At 35.7% G+C, this 20,239-nt stretch overlaps 1 protein-coding gene across 6 annotated transcripts in view; it reads right to left on the bottom strand.

Annotated features, from left to right (window-relative positions):
• Window positions 1-472: 472 nt before the first annotated feature.
• LOC122526461 (rap guanine nucleotide exchange factor 2-like) overlaps window positions 473-20,239 on the bottom strand; it is a 133,225-nt gene continuing 113,458 nt past the window's right edge. For 5 of the 6 annotated variants that reach the window (XM_043649876.1, XM_043649875.1, XM_043649878.1 and 2 more), the window contains 16 exons: window positions 19,403-19,504; window positions 15,022-15,234; window positions 14,587-14,939; window positions 14,057-14,518; window positions 13,665-13,957; window positions 13,280-13,583; window positions 12,956-13,187; window positions 12,555-12,859; window positions 11,654-11,838; window positions 11,350-11,561; window positions 11,024-11,255; window positions 10,629-10,928; window positions 10,188-10,505; window positions 8,350-8,466; window positions 4,016-4,279; window positions 473-1,010 (listed from right to left, as the gene is read on the bottom strand). In XM_043649876.1, the coding sequence (XP_043505811.1) occupies window positions 979-1,010; window positions 4,016-4,279; window positions 8,350-8,466; window positions 10,188-10,505; window positions 10,629-10,928; window positions 11,024-11,255; window positions 11,350-11,561; window positions 11,654-11,838; window positions 12,555-12,859; window positions 12,956-13,187; window positions 13,280-13,583; window positions 13,665-13,957; window positions 14,057-14,518; window positions 14,587-14,939; window positions 15,022-15,234; window positions 19,403-19,504 (3,924 nt within the window). In that variant the 3' untranslated portion in view covers window positions 473-978. Of the gene's footprint in view, window positions 1,011-4,015; window positions 4,280-8,349; window positions 8,467-10,187; window positions 10,506-10,628; window positions 10,929-11,023; window positions 11,256-11,349; window positions 11,562-11,653; window positions 11,839-12,554; window positions 12,860-12,955; window positions 13,188-13,279; window positions 13,584-13,664; window positions 13,958-14,056; window positions 14,519-14,586; window positions 14,940-15,021; window positions 15,235-16,032; window positions 16,584-19,402; window positions 19,505-20,239 lie in introns of those variants that run through there. The other variant, XM_043649880.1, reaches the window with a different exon arrangement.

The following is a 20,239-nucleotide window of genomic DNA, read 5'->3' as shown; positions in this document are numbered from 1 at the left end:
CCTTTTAATAAAAGATCCTAGCGTAAGTTCTTTTTATTGTTTTCTTTTCATTACGAATTCGTATTATCGCGAAATTCGATTTACGCATTTCTTTCTGTCTCTTTTTGTATTTGTTCCTTTATTTATTCGTTTAGCGACGAATTTCGTACTATTCCATCTCTCTCTCTCTCTTTTTTTCTTTCATTATATTTTTTTTTAATTATCAGAACAAATGTCCTCGTCAGTTGTGTCAATTATTTGTTTTAATTTCACTTAATGTGGAAGACGAGCGCATTGCACTACTACTTTGCACCGAAAGTCACCACCCCCTCCTCCCCCGCCCCGTGCTTTAGTTTTTCTCTTCCCATATATTTTTCTCTTCTTCTTCTTCTTTTTTCTCTTTATCCGTTTCCATTTTTTTTTGTTTGTTTAACCTTTCTCTTTCTCTATCATTCGAACAATATGGTAAAAAAAGAAAAAAATAATAAAAATAACAAAACAAGAAAGAGGAAGTATATCACCACGCATCTTGAGATTCTCGATTTAGTATTCACTTCGTACACATAATCATCATCATCATCATCATCATCATCATCATTATTATCTCGCGTTGCTCGTTATATCTTCGAACTTGATTATCAATCATCCTCACCAATCTCATCATCATCGTCATCTTTCGTTTTTATCGAAAAAAAACGAACGAACGAACGAACGAAGGATCGATGGAAGGATCTACGAGACAAAGGATTGAAAAGTTTTACGAAGAATTGCATTTATAAATATCCTTTCGCCGAGATCGGGTTGTGATCCCCCCCCTCCAGGTTCGGGGTTCGGGTCGGTTTAATTACAACGACGAAATCGATGCCATCTCATCATTGGATCGATTTATCGATGATCACCGCCGCCGGCAGGAACAAACGAAATCTGCTTTTAAGGAAAATTAACTATGGGACCACTGGCCAGGTCACGTTGCTCGGTTTTTTGCTTCGTCGATCATGTTTATACCGCCGACACTTGGGCATCCTCGTCATCTGGAACATTTCGAAAATATATTAAAGAAAGTTTCGTTTGTTGATCAATCAAACGCGTTTAATCATTTTCTCTTTTGTTCTTTAATTTTTCTTTTCATTTTCATTTTATTTTCTCATTTTTTTTTATTTTTCTAACACTAAGCCTACCACCGCAGTTTTGTAACTCAAAATACGATGAATACGGGATAAATGTATTTGGGGGGCGGAGGGGATGAACCAAAAGTTCGTGCGTTTGTTGTTTTGTTTCAGATAATGCAATTTTTTTTTTTTAAGTCAATAAAATTACTTTCTATGCAAGTGAGATATTTAATTTTGAAAACGCATGAACTTTTGGTTTACCATTAATTACACATCATTCGTTTCTAAATAAAAGATAATATTTTGTTCGCAGTTCAATTGGATACAAATTTGTAGTTTGATGGTAGGTTTAGTGTTAAAATTCATCCAAACGTGATCGAAAAGGGTGAGATCGATTTTTCTTTTTTTTTTTTTGTATTTAGAATAAAAAAAGATTTTTCATAAAAAATAAGATTTAGATAGAATCGAGATGTTAGGATCGTGGATAGTGTGATTAGGATAAAAGACGTGCAAGTTGGGCGCAAGCAAGCGAGCCATGCCAAAATTTTGTAAATTTATATACAGGTTGTATTATCCGGACGAGTGGTACAACAACCTAAAATGATGGCTGATTTTACGTGTAAGAAAAAACAATATCAAATAAATAAAATAAATAATAATATTTTTATTTTTTCATTTGAACTGTTATTTTAAGAAAAAATTGTATTTGAAAATTCTTAATTTTCTGTTAATCCTAAAATAGACTTGCGATAAACGCATAAATCCTACGACATTGCAAAATATCTAATTAAATTGTTGTTCATTAAATATTAAAATTATTAATTCGTATTTTAATTTTTAAATATTCATTTTTGATTATATTTTTTTCTAAAAAAAAAAAAGAGAAAAAAACAACTTGTTAAATTGCAATAATTAATTAATATATAATAAATAATAAAATGCAAATATTAATAAATAATAAAATGCAATAATAATTAATGTAATTTTGTTCAATGTACGCGTACTTTTCACAAATAATTTTACGAAAAATGTTACTCTTTTTTTTTCGATTTAATTTTACATATAAAATCAACCCAAACTTGTACCAACCATCCGGAAACAACCTGTAATATAATATCAAGAATATTTCGAATAATATCTCGTTGTTTTAAACATAACTTCGATACGAAGCCAGCAGAAATATGCAGAATGTGAGTGACGATTTTATTAAAGAAATAATTCATTCGATCTTCGATGAAGGGGAATGAGGAGGAGGAGGAGGAGGTAGGTGCGAACGATGCGAGTACGAATAAAAAAAAAAATATTTGTGAAAAATATCCATAAACGAGATGCTTTTTTTTTTGTTTCGATGGGATGCAATGGTGTATAGTACGATGCTCAAACACACAAAAAATAACGAATAAACATAAACAAAAAATTAAATATCTCGTTAACGATAACGAGTTATGGGCAAGCAGCAGCATTTTCTCCTGTTGGAAATTTTTAACACACTTTTCTTTCAGCAAGGAATTATTTACAACCGAACGAATGGATCAGTCGTTCGAATGATTAAAAAAAATGTCAATCACACATATTAACATAATTTTTAGAAATGATAGGATTACTCTTCGATCGATTGATATAATTAATAATAATGTTAAGACGATGACCTGTTCGATAATTGATGCGACAAAATGAATGATCACGTAACAGAGTGACGTAAACTGAAGAAATTCGTGAAACGTAATCGGAGGGTAACCTTGTAAACGAATAGAAACGAGAAAAAAATATCAAAAGTAAAATTCGCGAACAAAAAGAAAAAAGAAACAATAAATTTAAAACTTATTTTAGCATACTGAAACCACCCTCTGAAGTTATGCTTCAGTAATTAGAAACATTCACCTGTATTATTGACGCAGCAAACAATTAAATTAACGTTTCTTAAGTTTCTTATCTCAATCTTTACCACAATGAATGCTCGTATCGTCTTGCTGATGCTTTGTTAATACTACATACATATATATATGTATAAATAAATAAATAAATAAATATATGTATACATCGCAATATGCAATAATCATTGTAAGTAATTATCAAGTGCAATTGACAATCAGACTTGATATCTATCAGACAAGCCCAAAGCATCTTTCTAAGGAATCTACGAAACAAACTACGAGTTCATCGATCAAATTCCATGATCGTCAAAAAGGGCGTTAAAACGATAAACGAAACGTCATTTATTTTCCATTGCCCTGTGTGTCCTTCTCCGTATTTTCAAAGTTACCCTTCCGTTGTAATGGCTCTGAAAAATGTCTCGTCTCTGAGGAAGAAAGTCGAACGCTATGTCACGAGTAAAATGGAAAAGGGAGGAATAGGAGAAGGGGAGGGGGGGAGGTTGAAAGAAGATAGAAATGTTGGTGAAAAGAGAAAGAGATAAAGAGAGAGAAAGAAAGAGAGAGTATGAAAGTGAGAGTGAAAGAGAGAGAGAGAGAGAGAAAGAGAGAAAGAGAGAACGAATGTACACGTTTACACATACATTCAGATAACTCGTATACTTACATACTTATTATCATCTCAAGTAAAAAATAATTAAGTTAACTCTTCCCAGGATGAGAGAAAGTACGAAAATAAAAAATGATAGGCTAGGGGGTTGTGTGTGTGTAACTCAATACGTAACTCACGACGCAAAGTTAAAAAAAAAAAAGAAAAAATAAAAAAAGAATCTTTATACTCGAGTAAAGTTGAAACGTAATCGAGTCACGTAGAGAAACGAGAATTTTTGTTCTTTTTTTGACTTCTATGTACATACATATAATATAATGTAATACTAAAGAAAATAAAGAGAGAGAAAGAGAGAGAGGGAGAGAGAAAGAGATCCGCGAAAGAAGAGGGTGCGAAATTTAATATTTCGATAGTGTGTGTTGTGTTGGGTGTAGTAGTAGTAGTACCATCTTCGTGATCGGTCCTATAAGTGACTCCTTCGTGGCTGTGAGCACGACCAAGCCTGTGTAATCTTGCCATCTGCGCAGCAACTTTGTATGCCGGTGGTTGGCGGCACTGAGTACCACCCCCCATGCCACCCAGGCCAACGGCGGCTCTCATCGATGCCGCATTCGACGTCATCCCCCCCGTCATGGATGATGTTAGGTTCGTCATAATGGTCGTTGTCCCTGCACTCGGTGGGCCCTGGACGACTCCGGCCAAACCGGAACCTGAAAACCCTCGACTTTCTTTCTCTCGATTCTCACACCACCAACAAAGAAACAACACCAACAACAACAACGCAAAAACCTACGGAGGACTCCCTTTTTCCTTCACATGTATAATATATATATAATGTTTTTTTTGTTTTCTTTTCTTTCCTTTTTTCTATACTCCATTAGTTTAATCATCTCTCGCCAGCAAATCAAAATCCAACAAAAAGAAGAAGAAATGTAAACCCCTACCCCCCTACCCCGTTTCGGAAGAACGTCGAATCGTCGAACAAATCCGCATTGGAGATTCGTCGATCCGTCTAAAGCGAGTTTCTTCCTGCAAAACGATTCGTTTTTTTTACTTTGTTAATTGTTTTTTTGAAACAAGTTTTTTGAAAGTTAGAAATTGATTACATATTATTATATTTCACGAAAAGATGTCAATCGTTGAAATTCTTTATTTGGCCGAAACACAATTGCGTATTCCATTGAATTATTTAATCAACAATATTATCGAAATGAATTCAAATCATCGTACAAGAGAGAATCACGCTAATTCGGGATCGAAATCGGGAATAAGCGTGGGGGTTAATTTAAACCACCAACGCTCGCCACGATTCCACCGTTGTGTCCGATCAACGAGAAAGATAAAAAGAGAAAGAGAGAAAGAGTGTGAGTGAGAAAAAGAGAGAGAAAGACAGAGAAAGACAGACAGAGAGAGAGAGAGAGAGAAAGAGAGAGAAAGATATACAGAAGAAAGAAAAGAGAAGTGACAAATAAGACGAGGAAGGAGACCAACGCGTGTCTACGGAAAAACCGTTCTCCACATGAATTAGTACCCTGAAAAGAAGCCTTCGTATTCAGTTAAGAGAAACCGAACAAATAAATAACATGCAATACGTACAGGTAAAACAGTGAAATACCGCGAATCCAACACTTTACACATTCGTATAAAGATAATAACGCAATCCAACACAGCACGCAAGCGCATCCCATCACACATACGTAAAAAGCAATGCAACAACAAATGCACACTAATTATACATTCCGCAGGTAATTCAAATGTTATCATACAAGTATAATTAATTCGTTACGCAAAGCCATCATCATACGAACTGTCATTTATTTTTCTTAAATTAAGATTCGTATTTATTACGATTCACGCAAAACAAAATTATCGGCTCTTCGTAATAAAAAATAAAAAGAATTATTAATTTCATGATCTTATCATTGGAAATTTTGAAAATTCTCTACCTTTGAGAGAGAGAGATTGAAAGTGAAACAAAAATTCGAGCCGACGTATTCGTTGCGATCATCGGAACGATTTATTTGACGTGAAAAATATGCAATGGTATTGAAAGGAAATGAGAAAGAGAAAAAGAAAGAGAGAGAGAGACAGAAATAGAGATACAGAGAGAAAGAGAAGAATTTATTTGTCGTTGAGAATAAAGATAAGCGATAGCAGCAGTGACCGAGTGTTAGCAGGTAGACGCACGCAGCAAACTCACCTTGAGGGGGTTGGGGTTCGTGATGGTGATGATCGTGATAATGTTGGTGATGATGATGATTGTGGTTGTGATTCTGGTTGTGGTTGGCAGGAAGCGGAGGTAACACTGCTACAGCGTGAGGAAACGGTGGAGCACCACCTCTCATAATTGACCCTGCACCATAGACAGAGGCCACATACGATATTTTTTTTTGTCTAATATTTTATTTCCAAATATTTATTTATTTAATTTTTTTTTTTTTATTCTATTCTTTCCTCTCTTTCTCTTACAAATTACAAATCTCTTTATTTGTTCTCTGGAATTTTATGTACACAGGTAGTATTTTATATATATTATATATACAGTGGATATATATTTACACAAATAGATGACGGAAGCATGAGAGACATTTTTTTTGGTAAGCAAATATAACAAAGAAATAAAACGACCGTGTCCTTTTTTTTTTAAACATTTACCGAAATGAAAATAACGAGATAATGTGTATAATATGTTACAAGATATGATTATTTTTTCGAATGCATTTTTTTTTTTGCTGTACAAAAGCTTAATGTCTGTGTAAATAATATATTGCGATTAAAATAAAAAATAATTAATATTAAGCTGAAAGCACACAACGATTTTACGCAAGCGATGATACGTTCGATTGAAAATGATCGTAATTAAATATAAATGCGAATGTACAAGCTCTGCACGGTTTTTTTTTCTTTTTTTTTACGTGTTCTTCTAACGAAACTTAAGATAAAATAATTTTCAAGAATAAACTGTATGCCAATATTAAATGTTCCCAACATCGTCAAATTTACAAGCATATTTTTAAAAATTATAAACGAAAAAAAATAATATTTCTAATTTGAAAATATTGAAATTATTCTATTCAAACTTTTGTTTCTCGTCTAATGTAAGAAAGATGCAATTTTTTGGGGGGAAATTTGATTTAAAACGAGATAAACAAAATTCGAAAACATGCTTTTAATAAAAAAAAATATATATATATATGCATACAAGACTTACGTTTATTTTCGGATAATTTCATTTCCGTATAAATCAGACTTGTAAATTTGATGATAAAAGATTTGGAAAAAAATAATAATAATAATAAAATAAATTCTATACAAAAATATAATACACATATGTTAGACGATTGACTTTTTCGCGAAAGTGATTTGAATGAAAAATGAACGGCCATGGGACACACGTTTCTTCGAAATCAAAGCTCGGTCGGATCATTTCAAATTCGACGAAGGTTGTTGTTCGTTAAACAAGAGGAAATAGTTTCGACAATGGAATCAAAAAACGAACACATTTAAAACGATCGACAATTAATTTGAAAATTTTATATCTACGTATCATTTTTACGTTTATTCGACTGTTACACGTGTCCGCACGTACAACGAACTAAAAAACCGTTTAATTAAAAGCGAAATAAAATAATATTGAAACGTGAGAATAAAAATATTGAAAAAAAAAATAAGATTCATTTAAAATATTTCAAAAGTTCCGTGTGTGTGTGTAACTGTTACAACACAACGTTCCAACCTTTTCTTTACACGTTTCATCAAATAATACATAAATGCAAAACACGTGTAATTACAGCGAATTCGCGCAAAGAATGATTTATTTATTTAAAACGAATTTACTAGAGGGGGCCGGGGAGGGGGGGGCGGAGAGAGGAAAAAAGAGAGCAATTTATTGGAGTACGAAAATTGTCGATTGAAACATAATAAAAATAAATTAATTATAATAACAAAATAAGAAAAGAAAAAGACTTATTTAACAAATAATATAATAATATAATAATATATTTAATAAATATATAATAACAAAATAAGAAAAGAAAAAGACTTATTTAACAAATAGACATCATTTTACGTTTATTACGTAAACACTACCAACCAAAAGTTTTGGGTACGTCTATTACACACATATGTACAAGTATCCTAATTTTATTAACCTTCCTTTATATTCTTACACTTATTTTATATGAATTTACTGTTATCCTTCGTGTTAAAAAAAAAAAAATAAACTCACGCAACAACATTCAAATACTATTTACATCACATAAAAATACTTTAAACGTTCAGCTTCATCCTTTTCTTTTTTTTTTACAGGTATTAGATTGTCTTCTCACAATCAGTTGACGCGCAGTACCCAAAAACTTTTGTCCAACAACAGTGTATAAGAAATTAGGTAAGATACTATACAGAAGAAGAAAAAAAAAAAAAAAATAAATAAAAAGGTAAAAACTATCTTTTTTAAAAAAAAACAACACACGCATACAATAGAAACGTCAAAGTAACAAAAAGTGAAATGTTTAAAAAAAAAAAAAAGAAAAAGGTGGAAGCTCTGGGGCTGAGTAGGAGGAGGAGGAGGGAGGACCGTTAGAGAGAAATATAATATACCGGGTGTTAAATAAGTCTCTCTCTCGTCTAAATAAGGAGAACAGTTTCGACAGAGTACTGATCTTTTAGGAATACTTATAATATACTCACTACACGATGCTACGGAATTGGAGGACGATAAAGAAGTCACGACGAGCACAGGATCGTTCGCCTTCTTCCTTATCACGTTAAAATTACGTACCTTGCATGGCGGAATGCCGTCTTTGCGGTGGTGGTGGACTGCCACCTGCTTCTACGCTGCTTCCACTATGGCTGTCCAGTTGAGTACTGTGACCGCTATCACTGCTCGTCACTGAACCTACGCACACGTCCCCAAGACACTTCCATCACTTAACACGTTCGAAAAATCCAAGTCTCGTCCCGCTGCGGCCGCTGAACACACGCTCATTTTTCTTTTTCTTATTTTTCTTTTCTTTTCTTTTCTTTTCGCATAGATTTGATTTTTGCATTGATTTTTGTTTGTTTTCTCTCTATTATCTTATCGAATTAAATTTTCTCGGAGTGGGGGAAGAAGAGGGGGGTCGAGGGGGGCCCGCCCATCCGCGCGATCTTCTGCTAAAAACTATTATTTTAACTAATCTAAGTTAATCTCTAAGTATAATAAAACTAAGAATAAGAATAAGAAGAGGCAGAGACACTAAGCTCGATCGAGAGGATCTCTTTCGATTATTTTTGCTCGACAAACTAAATACAAGACTACTTTTCTAAATATTTGTAAAATAATTCGAAAGAAGAGAGAGAGAGAGAGAGAGAGAGAGATTATTAAATTTGATTAATAACTAATTAATCAATAACAAGTGCTACGTAATGTAGAAAATAATTGATATAAATACTCATCGGTGAGATCTCAAAGTCGTCTCTCTCGTTTAATAAAGTGTTGCCGTAGATAAATGCGCGTGCCTCTCATCTCAAATAATTTTTCCTTCTCCTGGAAACGAACGAAAGACGTAAATTCACGCGATTTTCTTCGTATGTCCCATGGTCAAAAAAAAAAAAAAGAAAGAAGAAGAAGAAGAAGAAAAATCAGGAGAGATTGGGAGGAGGAGGAGGAGAGGTATAAGAAAAAGATAAAGAGAGAAAGAAAGAATTTTGGATTCGAATAGAAGATAATTTCTTCATTGGAATGAGGATCGTTTGTTTAAAGGTGATTTTGATTGCCTAACAAACGGCTGATCGATAAAAGCGCGAGAGCTACGGTAATAAATACGGCATAACAATATGCGTGTGTATATATGAATATAATAAACTAAATAACATGGAACACACATTTATGAATTGCGTAAACGGCTGTGCAGCGTGCAGACAAAATGGACTTTTTTTTTTTTTTTTCTCATTTACGAGACCTGACCAAGTGTACGTTACGAGCAATGATAAGGTGCGTGGATGGTTATGTCGCGAGATGCATGCCCGTTATATATATGTGTGTTTATATATATATATATCGTGTAAAATAGCAACTTCTAATCTAAATTGTCCAAACTTGTATTTTCGTCCTAACTCATTGGAGAAACTTTCATATATATAATATGTGTGTATGTGTGTGTATATATATTATATACCGATTCGCTCGTTTTCTATGCTTCTACTACCTTAGAGATCGTTAATGTATGTTAGTTTAATTTTGGTTTTAACCATAAACACAATTTAAATTTTATTATCATAATTAGAAATAAACGATAATTAGTTTCTCAAAATAATTCCAACGCAATTACAAATTATAGACGTTATTATTATTACATTAAAAGCTGCCTCGAGCGAAAGCGATGTAATAATAATGTAATTACATTACGAGGTAAGCGAAAGAGAAGAAATCACAACTTTGGACAGTCGCGATTAGAAAAATTGCCTAAGGTATGAAATAAAAACGCACGACATGAAAAAGTTCGATTAGCGTGAAATAGAAAGAAAAAAAAATAAAAAAAGAAAATAGAAAAATATAACGTCTACTTTGCTAATACTTCTCGGCAGCATCTCGTTCAAAACCATTCGAAGTGAATAACGATGGATACAACAACTTACCGCTCGTTAACGTCTTCCGTAACGGTTGAAGATTACTCAGACTTGTGACACTGCTACTCTCGGCACTGAGATCGACGGGGGGTGGTAAACTCGAGGGAGTATCGCTGTGCGATCTTTCGTGCATCGGAACTCTACTACCGGAACCGACTCTTCTAGGTGCACCAGGACTCGGCTCCAATCCGCTAGAATGCAATGCCAATCCAGGTACTGGGAGGGGTGGTGGACAATGTTTAGGTTGGTACGGTCGAGTTTTGTGAGGATCTGAAAGAGCCAACATTTTTCTTACTGCCTGGGGTGAGGCAGCTCCGAACTTTGTACCTGAGAAAAATAAACGTTTCATTCAATTTCAGATGACAATAGTTGACTCATCAATATTTGAATAATTTATAAACATATATGTAAGTAAAGAAACATTTATAACGATTCGTACAAACAACCGACCTTGTATACTCTTTCTTCCCTCGCTTGTGCTGCTGGCACTACTCGTCGTTGAAAGCGTAGGAGAAGGATGCCTTCTCCCCCGGCTTCCAGTGAGTGGTACCGCCGCAGCCATTGCTACAGCACCGGCATGAGGTTCGCAATCGACGGAAAGACCGTGCAATCGTTCCTCGTCAGTAATTACTTTCATGTTCGCAAGATACGCCTTTACTCTTCTAACCATTTGTGCTTCTTCGAACATTTTTTTCGGATTAGGTGCTGCGGCCGATTTCTTACGTCGTTTCACCGTTGCCGTTTGACCACCTACGCGTTTTCACGAATTTTATTATAGATACTTCTAACGACAACAAGACATTACGCTTACAATTTTTATCATCTAGAGCGTTTATCTGCTGTACCTTGATTACCCGTTGTCATTTGATTCAAAGCTACCATCGCGGAACTCGGTGGCTGACCACCTCTTTCCAACATAGTCAACAAATCGTACGGAGACGAACACATATTCGTCAAAGTTCGAACCTCCTTTGCGATCATTCTAAGCTTCTCGAAATTCACTAAGCTTTCCACTCTGGAATCGTTACCCAGATGAATAAAAGTCAAATCTTTTTTGACTACGGGATAGAAGGGTATCTAATTGTCACACAAAAATACAATCGATTAAATATAACGCAACAACGTTTTCATACAAATATTTTCAAAATTTATAATAGTAATAATTGCTTACGATTGGTGGTTGCGTTTGTTCGGATGCTACTAGTTGACGATATTTACTCATGTTACGACTAGGATCCATTAACTCCTGTAAATCACTAAATAATCTCTGATATTTACTTGGCAGTTTTTCCCAAGATGCTCTCAACCTTGAAACCGCGCCATGACCCAGACCAGATACAATTGCGAACATTGAATTAAAATTTTTACATTCTTTGCATTGACCTTAGAAAATCAGAAAAATCAATTGAAACGAGGATTCCAATTACACGCATGATAAGTCTATAATACTCCTACAAGATTGATAACAAACTTACGAGCTATTTTTATAAACTGTTTGATAATCTTGCTACGGCGCACAAGATTATGCTCGGAACACACTTCCGTAACGACCCAAAACATTTCTCTATTGACTAGCTCCGCGAATTGACTGAGCATTGGTATTCCGTACCTGCTCTTTAATTCAAATAAGTCGTCCACATATTCTGTAGATTCAATTTGTCTGTAAAAAATAACGATGAGGTGATATATTAAAAAAAAAAAAAATATTAAACGAGTAAGACAATACATGCACCAGAAATGAAATTTCTATGTTTTCAAAATTACAATAGAACAGGGCTTCTTTACGCATGGATTACGAACCCCGTATTGAGTCGCCAAGATTGCATCATTTAGAAAAATTTTAAAATTCATAAAAAATGCAACGACTGAAAATTAATTCAAAATCAATTAGGCAACACTACATGGATGATATGTATGTGAGTTTATGATATTGAAAGAGAAGATAGTATATAAAATCTACATCCAGGGTCGCAAATATATTTGCTCGAATAAATTGGGTCGACAAGTAGAAAAGTTTGAAAAACTCCGCTATTGAAAAGAGGACGAAAAAGTTACAATTATTTTATTTTATTTTATTTTATTTTATTCATTCAAAATTTCACGAAAAGCCGGCATAGAAAAAATTTAACCGAACAAGATTTATTCGCTAAACCAACGAACCGTATCTCTTTGAACATGTGAATTTGAATTGAAAAATTCGATAAACGATGACGTACGACTTTCAATGTATCAAATGAATATGCATAGTTACATTTTTTCTAACGTTTCCACGATTGTTAAATTCATATGCGTTAAAAATCATCAAAGCTTCGAAAACGACGTCTAAAGAAATTTCACTTCAATCAAAAAGAAAATTAATAAATAAATATCACTCACCTAAATATACTAAAATCCTGTAAAGTTAACTGGATAGCTACCTCCACGGCATTTAATTGTAGAAAATGTACTTGAGATTCACGGATAAGTTCCGGCGCTTGTTCATCCGCTACCAAAGTTTCGGATATACCATTAGTCTTTAAATAATAACGCGAACTTAAACCAATTCTTTCAGCTAGATTTTGCAATTGTTCTGGTAATCTACGCTGCTTTATCATGCCACCCTCGCCAACACTCACTTCCGCTAAGGAGAAATTCGAACTACTTTCGGTGATACCAAACTCTTGTAATGCGAGCATCACCACCTTAAATTAAACAAAACAGAACAAAAATGAATAACAGATATTAAATCTAATCGCAATTAAACATGTGATGTTCTTTTTTTCCGTAAATTAAATTACCTCGTGCGCCGTTGTCTCTTTATGAATGAGAAGATATTTACAAGTTTGATCAGCCTTGTAAACCTTTAATACGTGTTCCGGATAATCCGGTGCTCTAAGATCGTCGTAACAGTACAATGATGTAAGATCGGGATTACTTTTCGAGTGATAAAGATTAGTTGTGGTTTGTGAGCCGCACGTTCCTGGCGGTGTGTGTGGTGGAGCGAGAGGATCATCTAAGTGCACACCATCGCTAAGAATCAAAGAGAACACGAGTTTATTTTTTTAAATATTCTATAAATAGAGTATATAATACGTATTACGCATATGTTTTATAATACTAACTTGATTGTATTCTTTGGCAGTATGTTCATTTTCATAAGTGCTTTTTGTAACCTCCTTTTAGGTCCAAGAGTCATAAATCCTTTATGTTCCTTTTTGGCATCTTTGCAAGGAGAAACGTTACTATCCGGAATCAAGAGATGCATGCCTCCTACTAAAGGATTTAAAGGATTTACTGGAGTTATAGGATCAACGTGAGTAGAGAGTCTTGCCCGTGGATCAGATTGAAGTCTTGGAATTTCTGGCTTATTTGCCCTTCCTCTTGGCCTTGGAGAATTGTCGGGCATTTGTAGCATTTCTTTAAAAGCTGCGCATAGATATAATCGAGTGTTCAAATATGATACACATCATCTATATTTAAATCGTAATTATATTTGTGAATAATTACCGAGAAGATTAGATTTGACGGTGATACTGAGATGAGTGGAACCTCTTAGAATTTCCAATGCTTTGGCATGATTAACATGTTCGAAGCTTTGTCCGTTGACTTCCAAAATTTGATCGCCACGTTTCAAACCAACATCCTCAGCCTTCGATTTCTTATCAACTTTTGAAATAAAAATTCCAAAACCTCTCTCGTAACCGCCTAAAATGCTAAAATGGAGAATTTCGTCTCTGCTAGGCCTTGCTAACGTTACGTTTCGCGTTCTTGCTTTTGCCGCACAGGCTATGTTTAATAACCTGAAAATTTCCAATAAAAAATATATATATATATAATTCGTATTTCTTGCAATTATTATATATATAATCTCACATTCAATAAATAAATGATCATCTCACCTCTGTTGACCCTGCATTTTTTCTCTTTCTAACCCAGTCTCAAAATTTTCTAAAAATTCCATCATAGCTGGATCCGTTTCAAAATCCGTAAAATGATTATTTACCCAAAGTAATACAACACGTGCAACACGGTCTCTGACCTGAGCTTGATTAAACCACTCTAATAATTGATTTGCAACTAATAAAGGGCTATTGATAAAAGTTCGATGAGTTAATAAAAAATCTTCCACGTAAGTGGGATCTGTAATACTGTTTTCTTCGATAAGTTGTAGCATTAAGCGCTCTGGAGTTGCTCTAATCACAACGTGACCCCTGCGCACACCCCCATCCAAGGCGCCTCTTAATTCCGTAACTAATGTCACCCTACCATTCTCTTCGTGCCTTCTTGTATTTTCTTCACCCTGATGCTGAATTCTAAAATAATCTGCTTGTGTGACGCACACAAATTGGCAGTCGTCGCATCTAAAACAAAACACTAGTTTTTATTTCTGTTAAAATATAAGAAAATGATTTCTAATCGACCTACTTACTTTGTCCTCATAACACCTTGATGTAGAAGTCGATCCATGGTAGGCAAGATCCCAAAACTATCTCCAAGATGAAGCTGCTCGACCTCCCCATTACTGTGTTCGATTTCAACCGTACCATTGATAAGTACACTCCAGCTATCCAATTCTTCTCCATCATTTAAAACAACCATTCCAGCTCGTTCAACCACTGCAAATACCATTACGGCGCACAGCGCTCTTCTTACAGCCAATGTCATATTGGTGAAGGCCTTTAGTTGTTGTGTAAATTCTAAAAGTGTCTCTATATCTTCTTCCGATCTTTCCACAGGATCTTTTTCCAGGCACTCTCTTACAGCATCCCGAACATTCAAACTCTGAATATATAAAGAACGCTCTTATTGTTATCAAATTCTATGCGCCAAACAGTTTGATTAAAAATTATAGGACGATACTTACATCCATACTTTCGGCAAGATCTTCCTCCTCATCGCTGTCCACTATAGACTCGACAAGGCCGGAAAGATCAACCTCATCTGCATCCGCATCCAAAGAACTTTGTACAGAAGTCATTGTGTCTGAGCCACTGTACGCAGAACTTGTATCGCTTGAATGACTACTCCTATTAGATTTTTGATACAGCTCCGGTCTACCTGTCAGGCCTTGTGAAAACTGTAATAACAATCATACAATATTTAATAATTAACCTCCAAAAAATGTATTAATATAAATATTTAATTCTAGCCTTTCTGCGGAAGCATTGAAGATTCATTAAATATTTTATCTCCTCGCAATTCAATTTCTACTCACGTTCTAAAAAAGAAGGTTAAGCAAACTGTTTACATGATTGTTTTCATTGAGAAATCGTTAAGCAAACGACGTCCGGTCTCACAAAATAACAGGAAAAACCTAATCGACGAATTGAAAGAGAAAAAGAGATCTTTTTTGAAAATCTATTATATCATAGAATCGAAATAAAATTAAAAATAAAAATCATTGTACGATGTTTCCTCCATCTGTCAAACGCATCGATGGATAAACACGAGCAACCTGTCATAATCTCTAGAAAATTAGCATTAGAATGGATCATGAGGTTTCGTCTAACGGTAAAAACATTGTTTTATTTTTCCATGGGATATGCCATAAACGAGTTAAAGAAAATACCAAGAATGGGCGTGTGTGATTGGGATGAGCTGTTTGTACATGGTTAGGTTAGGTCTTCGTATGCGAGACATGACATCACGCATGCAACGAGAATAAGATAGAGGCGCGCCGTTTAACGCATACAGTCGCTCGTGTCCAAACAAAACGTCGCGACATCTGTCATCTCTAGGAACGCCGTTGTGCATCGTCGTACCCCATCATCATCGTCAATATCATCATCATCATCATCATTACGATGTCACATCTCCCCAAGAGATTCATCGGATACTCGACTAATTACGAGGTCATTTTGATAACAGGACTTACTTGATACATGCCGAAGGCGTCCATGGTGTTTTCTGATCGACAATAATTTTCCACTTGAACGAAGAACTCAACCTTTTTCCTTTCAATACTAGCAGCAACACACCGAGCTAATCGACGTTCTTCTAAAACGACTTTCCTTATCTACCTTTTTTCCTTTCAACACAACACACTTTCTTTCGATTTAATCGCGATGAAAAAACGAGATCGAGATATCCACGCTTCTCGTGGTGGACATCTTCGACATATACAAACACACGCGACACAACACACACACACACGACGCACGCACGCTGCACCACACTATTATAACACGCACACACTTAATTCAGACTTTTAACGCGTCGTTATTCTCTAACGTTCCTCGTGTGCCGAAAAAAGGACGACAATAAAAATATCGATGCCATACGCAACGTGTCTTTTCTCCCGTCCCGTTACCGTATACTATCGTCCCCCCTATGATACACACCCACGAGACAAGGTTCTTTGTGCGTGTTTCATAAAACTCGTGGCGCGAGTAATATCGTGGCCTCACAGGCCGTCGACTTAGTGCACCGAACATGGGACTGAAGTTCTTTTCTCCTTCGGAGACGAGACCGATCGACTTCGGTTAACTTCGACAATTTTCGCCTTCGTACAAGACCGAGCGCGCCATCTGAATATCAATTTCCACCTATGCCAAGAGGCGGGAAAATCGGTAAGGCAGACTTTCAAGAAAGAAAATTCGTTTTCTTTCTTTTTTTTCTTCTCTTCGTCTATAGGAAAATAAATGTCACGAAAAAATTATATGTTTTCTTTTCTTAATCCTACATAAAGAATTTAATATGTTTTTAACGCATGGTTATGATTCATAAATATATTTCCGAGCGGTTCGATAAAACGATAGAATGGGCGAACGATAACGTTGTGAAATAAGGGAGGTAATAACGTAAGAGAGGCAATATATCGATTCGTGTCACTACGTAGTTAATAGTTTTGGCATCTGAAGCGTGTATAACTGTCTCATTGGAACGGAGAGAAGCTGCTACTTGCTCGACTCTCATCCTCTCTCTATCTTTCAATCTCTCTCCTCTTTTCCTCTTCGTTTTCGTCGTCATTCCCCTTCCCTTCTCCCACCCTCATTCACTGACATTCCCTTCGAGAGCGCGCGGGAGATCACGTGACCTGGCCAACGAGAGTATTGGCCACTCAGGTCCGTCTCAACGGGGGGTGCCCTTCGAAGGAGGGTGCCACCTGTAGCTTCCGAACATTCTGGCGTGCTCGCCATAGTGAAAGAAATTTGTTTCTTCTTTTTTCTTGGAAACGTCTCGATCTTTCAACTCCTCAAATATCCTAACATGCCATCCTAGTAACTTTCGAAGAAATCTTTATCGATGATTTTATTTAGAATAATAACTAACTTATTATAAAGAAAAATATACGCATATCCCTTTTTAATATAAATGGATTACACGAGTTTTCAAATTCCGATAATTCATTGGAAAACGTCGATCTAATTCAAACTATACCGGCATAAAGTTTTTCACTTAAAACTTCTAATCTAATTCCCGTACGTCTATCATACGATGAAATTCGTCCGATAGTTCGTCCGTTCGTTCGTTCGTTCGTTCGTTCGTTCGACTCTCTCCGGCGAGAAAAAATTTTCCAATCAAGGTTCATGGACATTGACGAGTTACCCAGAAACGTAGACGACACGATCACGTCCATGACTTTCGATTGATTGTTTCTTTTTTTTTATAATTTTAATAATAAAAAAAAATTAAAACAGAAAAATAAAAAAAGAAAACGTAAAAGAATTACATCCCTGAATCAGACATTTTAAAAGGATCGATTTACAAATACGGAGAAAGTATATCTCGTAGATAAAAAGAGAGCTGATAAATTGAATTCGTAGAAATAAATGAACTTTGAAGAATGATTGAATATTGAGACTTCCGTCAGCGAAGGAAGGGGTGCTCATTTCTTAGAGAAACGATTACTAAAGGGTTAGTCAAACAATGACACCTGAATTGATCTTGATAGTCTTTCAAAGTCCTAAGAGATTGACTTTGCTAGGCGAATGTTATTGTGTGAAAGGAGCTTAAGAAAGTCGAGGTTGGTCAATCGACGCTCCGGTCTGCTCGAAAGAGGTGCGAGAAGGAGAGAGGATGGATAAGAAAGAAAAAGAAAGACAGAAAGAAAGAGAGAGAAAGATTGAGAGAACGTACACCGGTCCGTTCAAAGCATCCAGCAGCCCAGCAGCTCGAAGAATGAGCACTCAAAGGCCACTGCCCGAGCGCCGTATGATTTATACGAGCCGTTATGTCTCGCGTCTCGCTTCAATTTTCCTGCTGTCTTTTTTCTCTCTTAAAAATAAAGAAAATAGAAAAGAGAGACCTTACCTAAACGGCAAATTGTCATGAACAAGAATAAACGATATCCATTTTCTTACTATTTCCAACAATGGCAACAATAACACAACATTCATGTTACGAGATAGGAAAAGAGAAGGAAGGGGAGTTTTCTCCAAGTTGTTAGCGTTCAAATATTCCAAGGACTTCGACAGGACAATGTTGAGAATGCGTCATCATCGGGCTTACGACGATCTTGTATACCTATACATTCTCCCAATAGGAATTTCGTATCTGGAGCAATACAATGAAAGAATGTCAATTGCAACTATGTGACCAAGTTATCGTGAATTAATTCGTCTTCCAAAAGATTAATCCAATTTCGATGGAAATTATGTTAAGATTATGGAAATAACTTGGATATACATATATATATATATCTCCGTTTGATAGATATACCATGAAAGAAGTTGGATTTTTAAAACGTGAGATTCGTGCATATGTACTTCTTGCATATAAAAGTAGGATGAAAAAGGCACGTGACTACTATTCTTTCACAAACGTATAAAAAGTTTGAGCACGAGAGTGCGTTTGTGGTTGGGGGTGGTGGTGCGTAGGCAAGAGCACACGCGTCACACATCGTTGTCGATAAAGAAAACTACCTGTCCTCATATTTCTTTCTCTCTCTCTCTCTCTCTCTGTTCTCTTTCTCGTCCTCATCATATGTAGGTTTAACGCTTACGTATATACACGTATCACACTCTATGACGCAATATCGGATGATCTCGTAAAGACTGGTGTGTAAAAAGAAAGAAGGACAAAAAAAAAATATGTAATGGATGGAAATAAACGAGAGGGCGATATCAAACGTCGACGCGGAAAAGGTTCTCGTGATCGATCCGGTCGTAACCTTTCGAAGGAACTAACTAAGGAGGAACCAATTCAAACGCCCATCCTTCTTGTTTTTTTTTTCTTTCTATCTCTTTCTCTCTCTCTTCTTTCTTTTCGAAGAATAGAAAGATCGAAAGGTTGTGTATACCTACCGTATCGTCGAAGACCAGGTTGACCTGACGATGGTCTGTTATGGGATGCGGATGCGGTGGCCGATGCATCCTTCCTCCTCCATGGACTTCTGGATAATCGATCTGCAATGAAAAAAAAAAAAAAAACAAATTAATCGTTGCAAAATGATAGGAAACATAAACCGGAAGTAAAAATAGGTCGTCGACAAAGTTCAGATATTTTTCATCAAAGTTTTCTAAACTTCTACCCCCCCCCTCAATCCGTTGAGATGTGTTTTCTCTTTATCATTATATCGTCGGGGTTGACAAATATTTTATCTACGTACAAGATTATCATCTAATCTAAACGCTATTTTATTATCGTAAAAAATTAAAAAATACAGGTGAGACTACCGGAATTCCATATCTCTCTCTCTCTCTCTCTCTTCGTTTTACCGGAATAAACATTTCGTTTTGAAATGGATTCTATCGAAAGATCCTTTGCGTATATATGTATTATATGTATCTATGTATGTGTACATTGTTTCTACGATAATCTATATCACGATCGTGCCACCTGCTGCTAATGGAAGCTCCGGGAGCCTCAGCTGCATCAACTTTCCGCGTCACTGTGTACGCGATATGCTGCTTGCAACGGAGACAGTTTTTTTTTTTTCGGATGACAGTTATATGGATAGCAGTTTGTGTTGTTGAGTAATAGAAAAAAAAAAAAAAGGAGAGAAAAAGGAAAAAGAGAGAGAGAGAGAGAGAGGATGGGAAAGGAGGAAGGGAAAAGAGAAAAAGCAAGAGACAACGAGAAAACGTACGTGCTTCGGGCCGGAACTCGTAGGCCGGACTTCCGGCAGATATGCTGGTTAT

The sequence above is a fragment of the Polistes fuscatus genome, unplaced genomic scaffold, assembly GCF_010416935.1.
Source record: "Polistes fuscatus isolate 324 unplaced genomic scaffold, CU_Pfus_HIC Scaffold11, whole genome shotgun sequence".
Classification (NCBI taxonomy): Eukaryota; Metazoa; Arthropoda; class Insecta; order Hymenoptera; family Vespidae; genus Polistes; species Polistes fuscatus.
The sequence above is the reverse complement of the archived record's forward strand: the minus strand, read 5'-3'. Positions and strand labels throughout refer to the sequence as shown.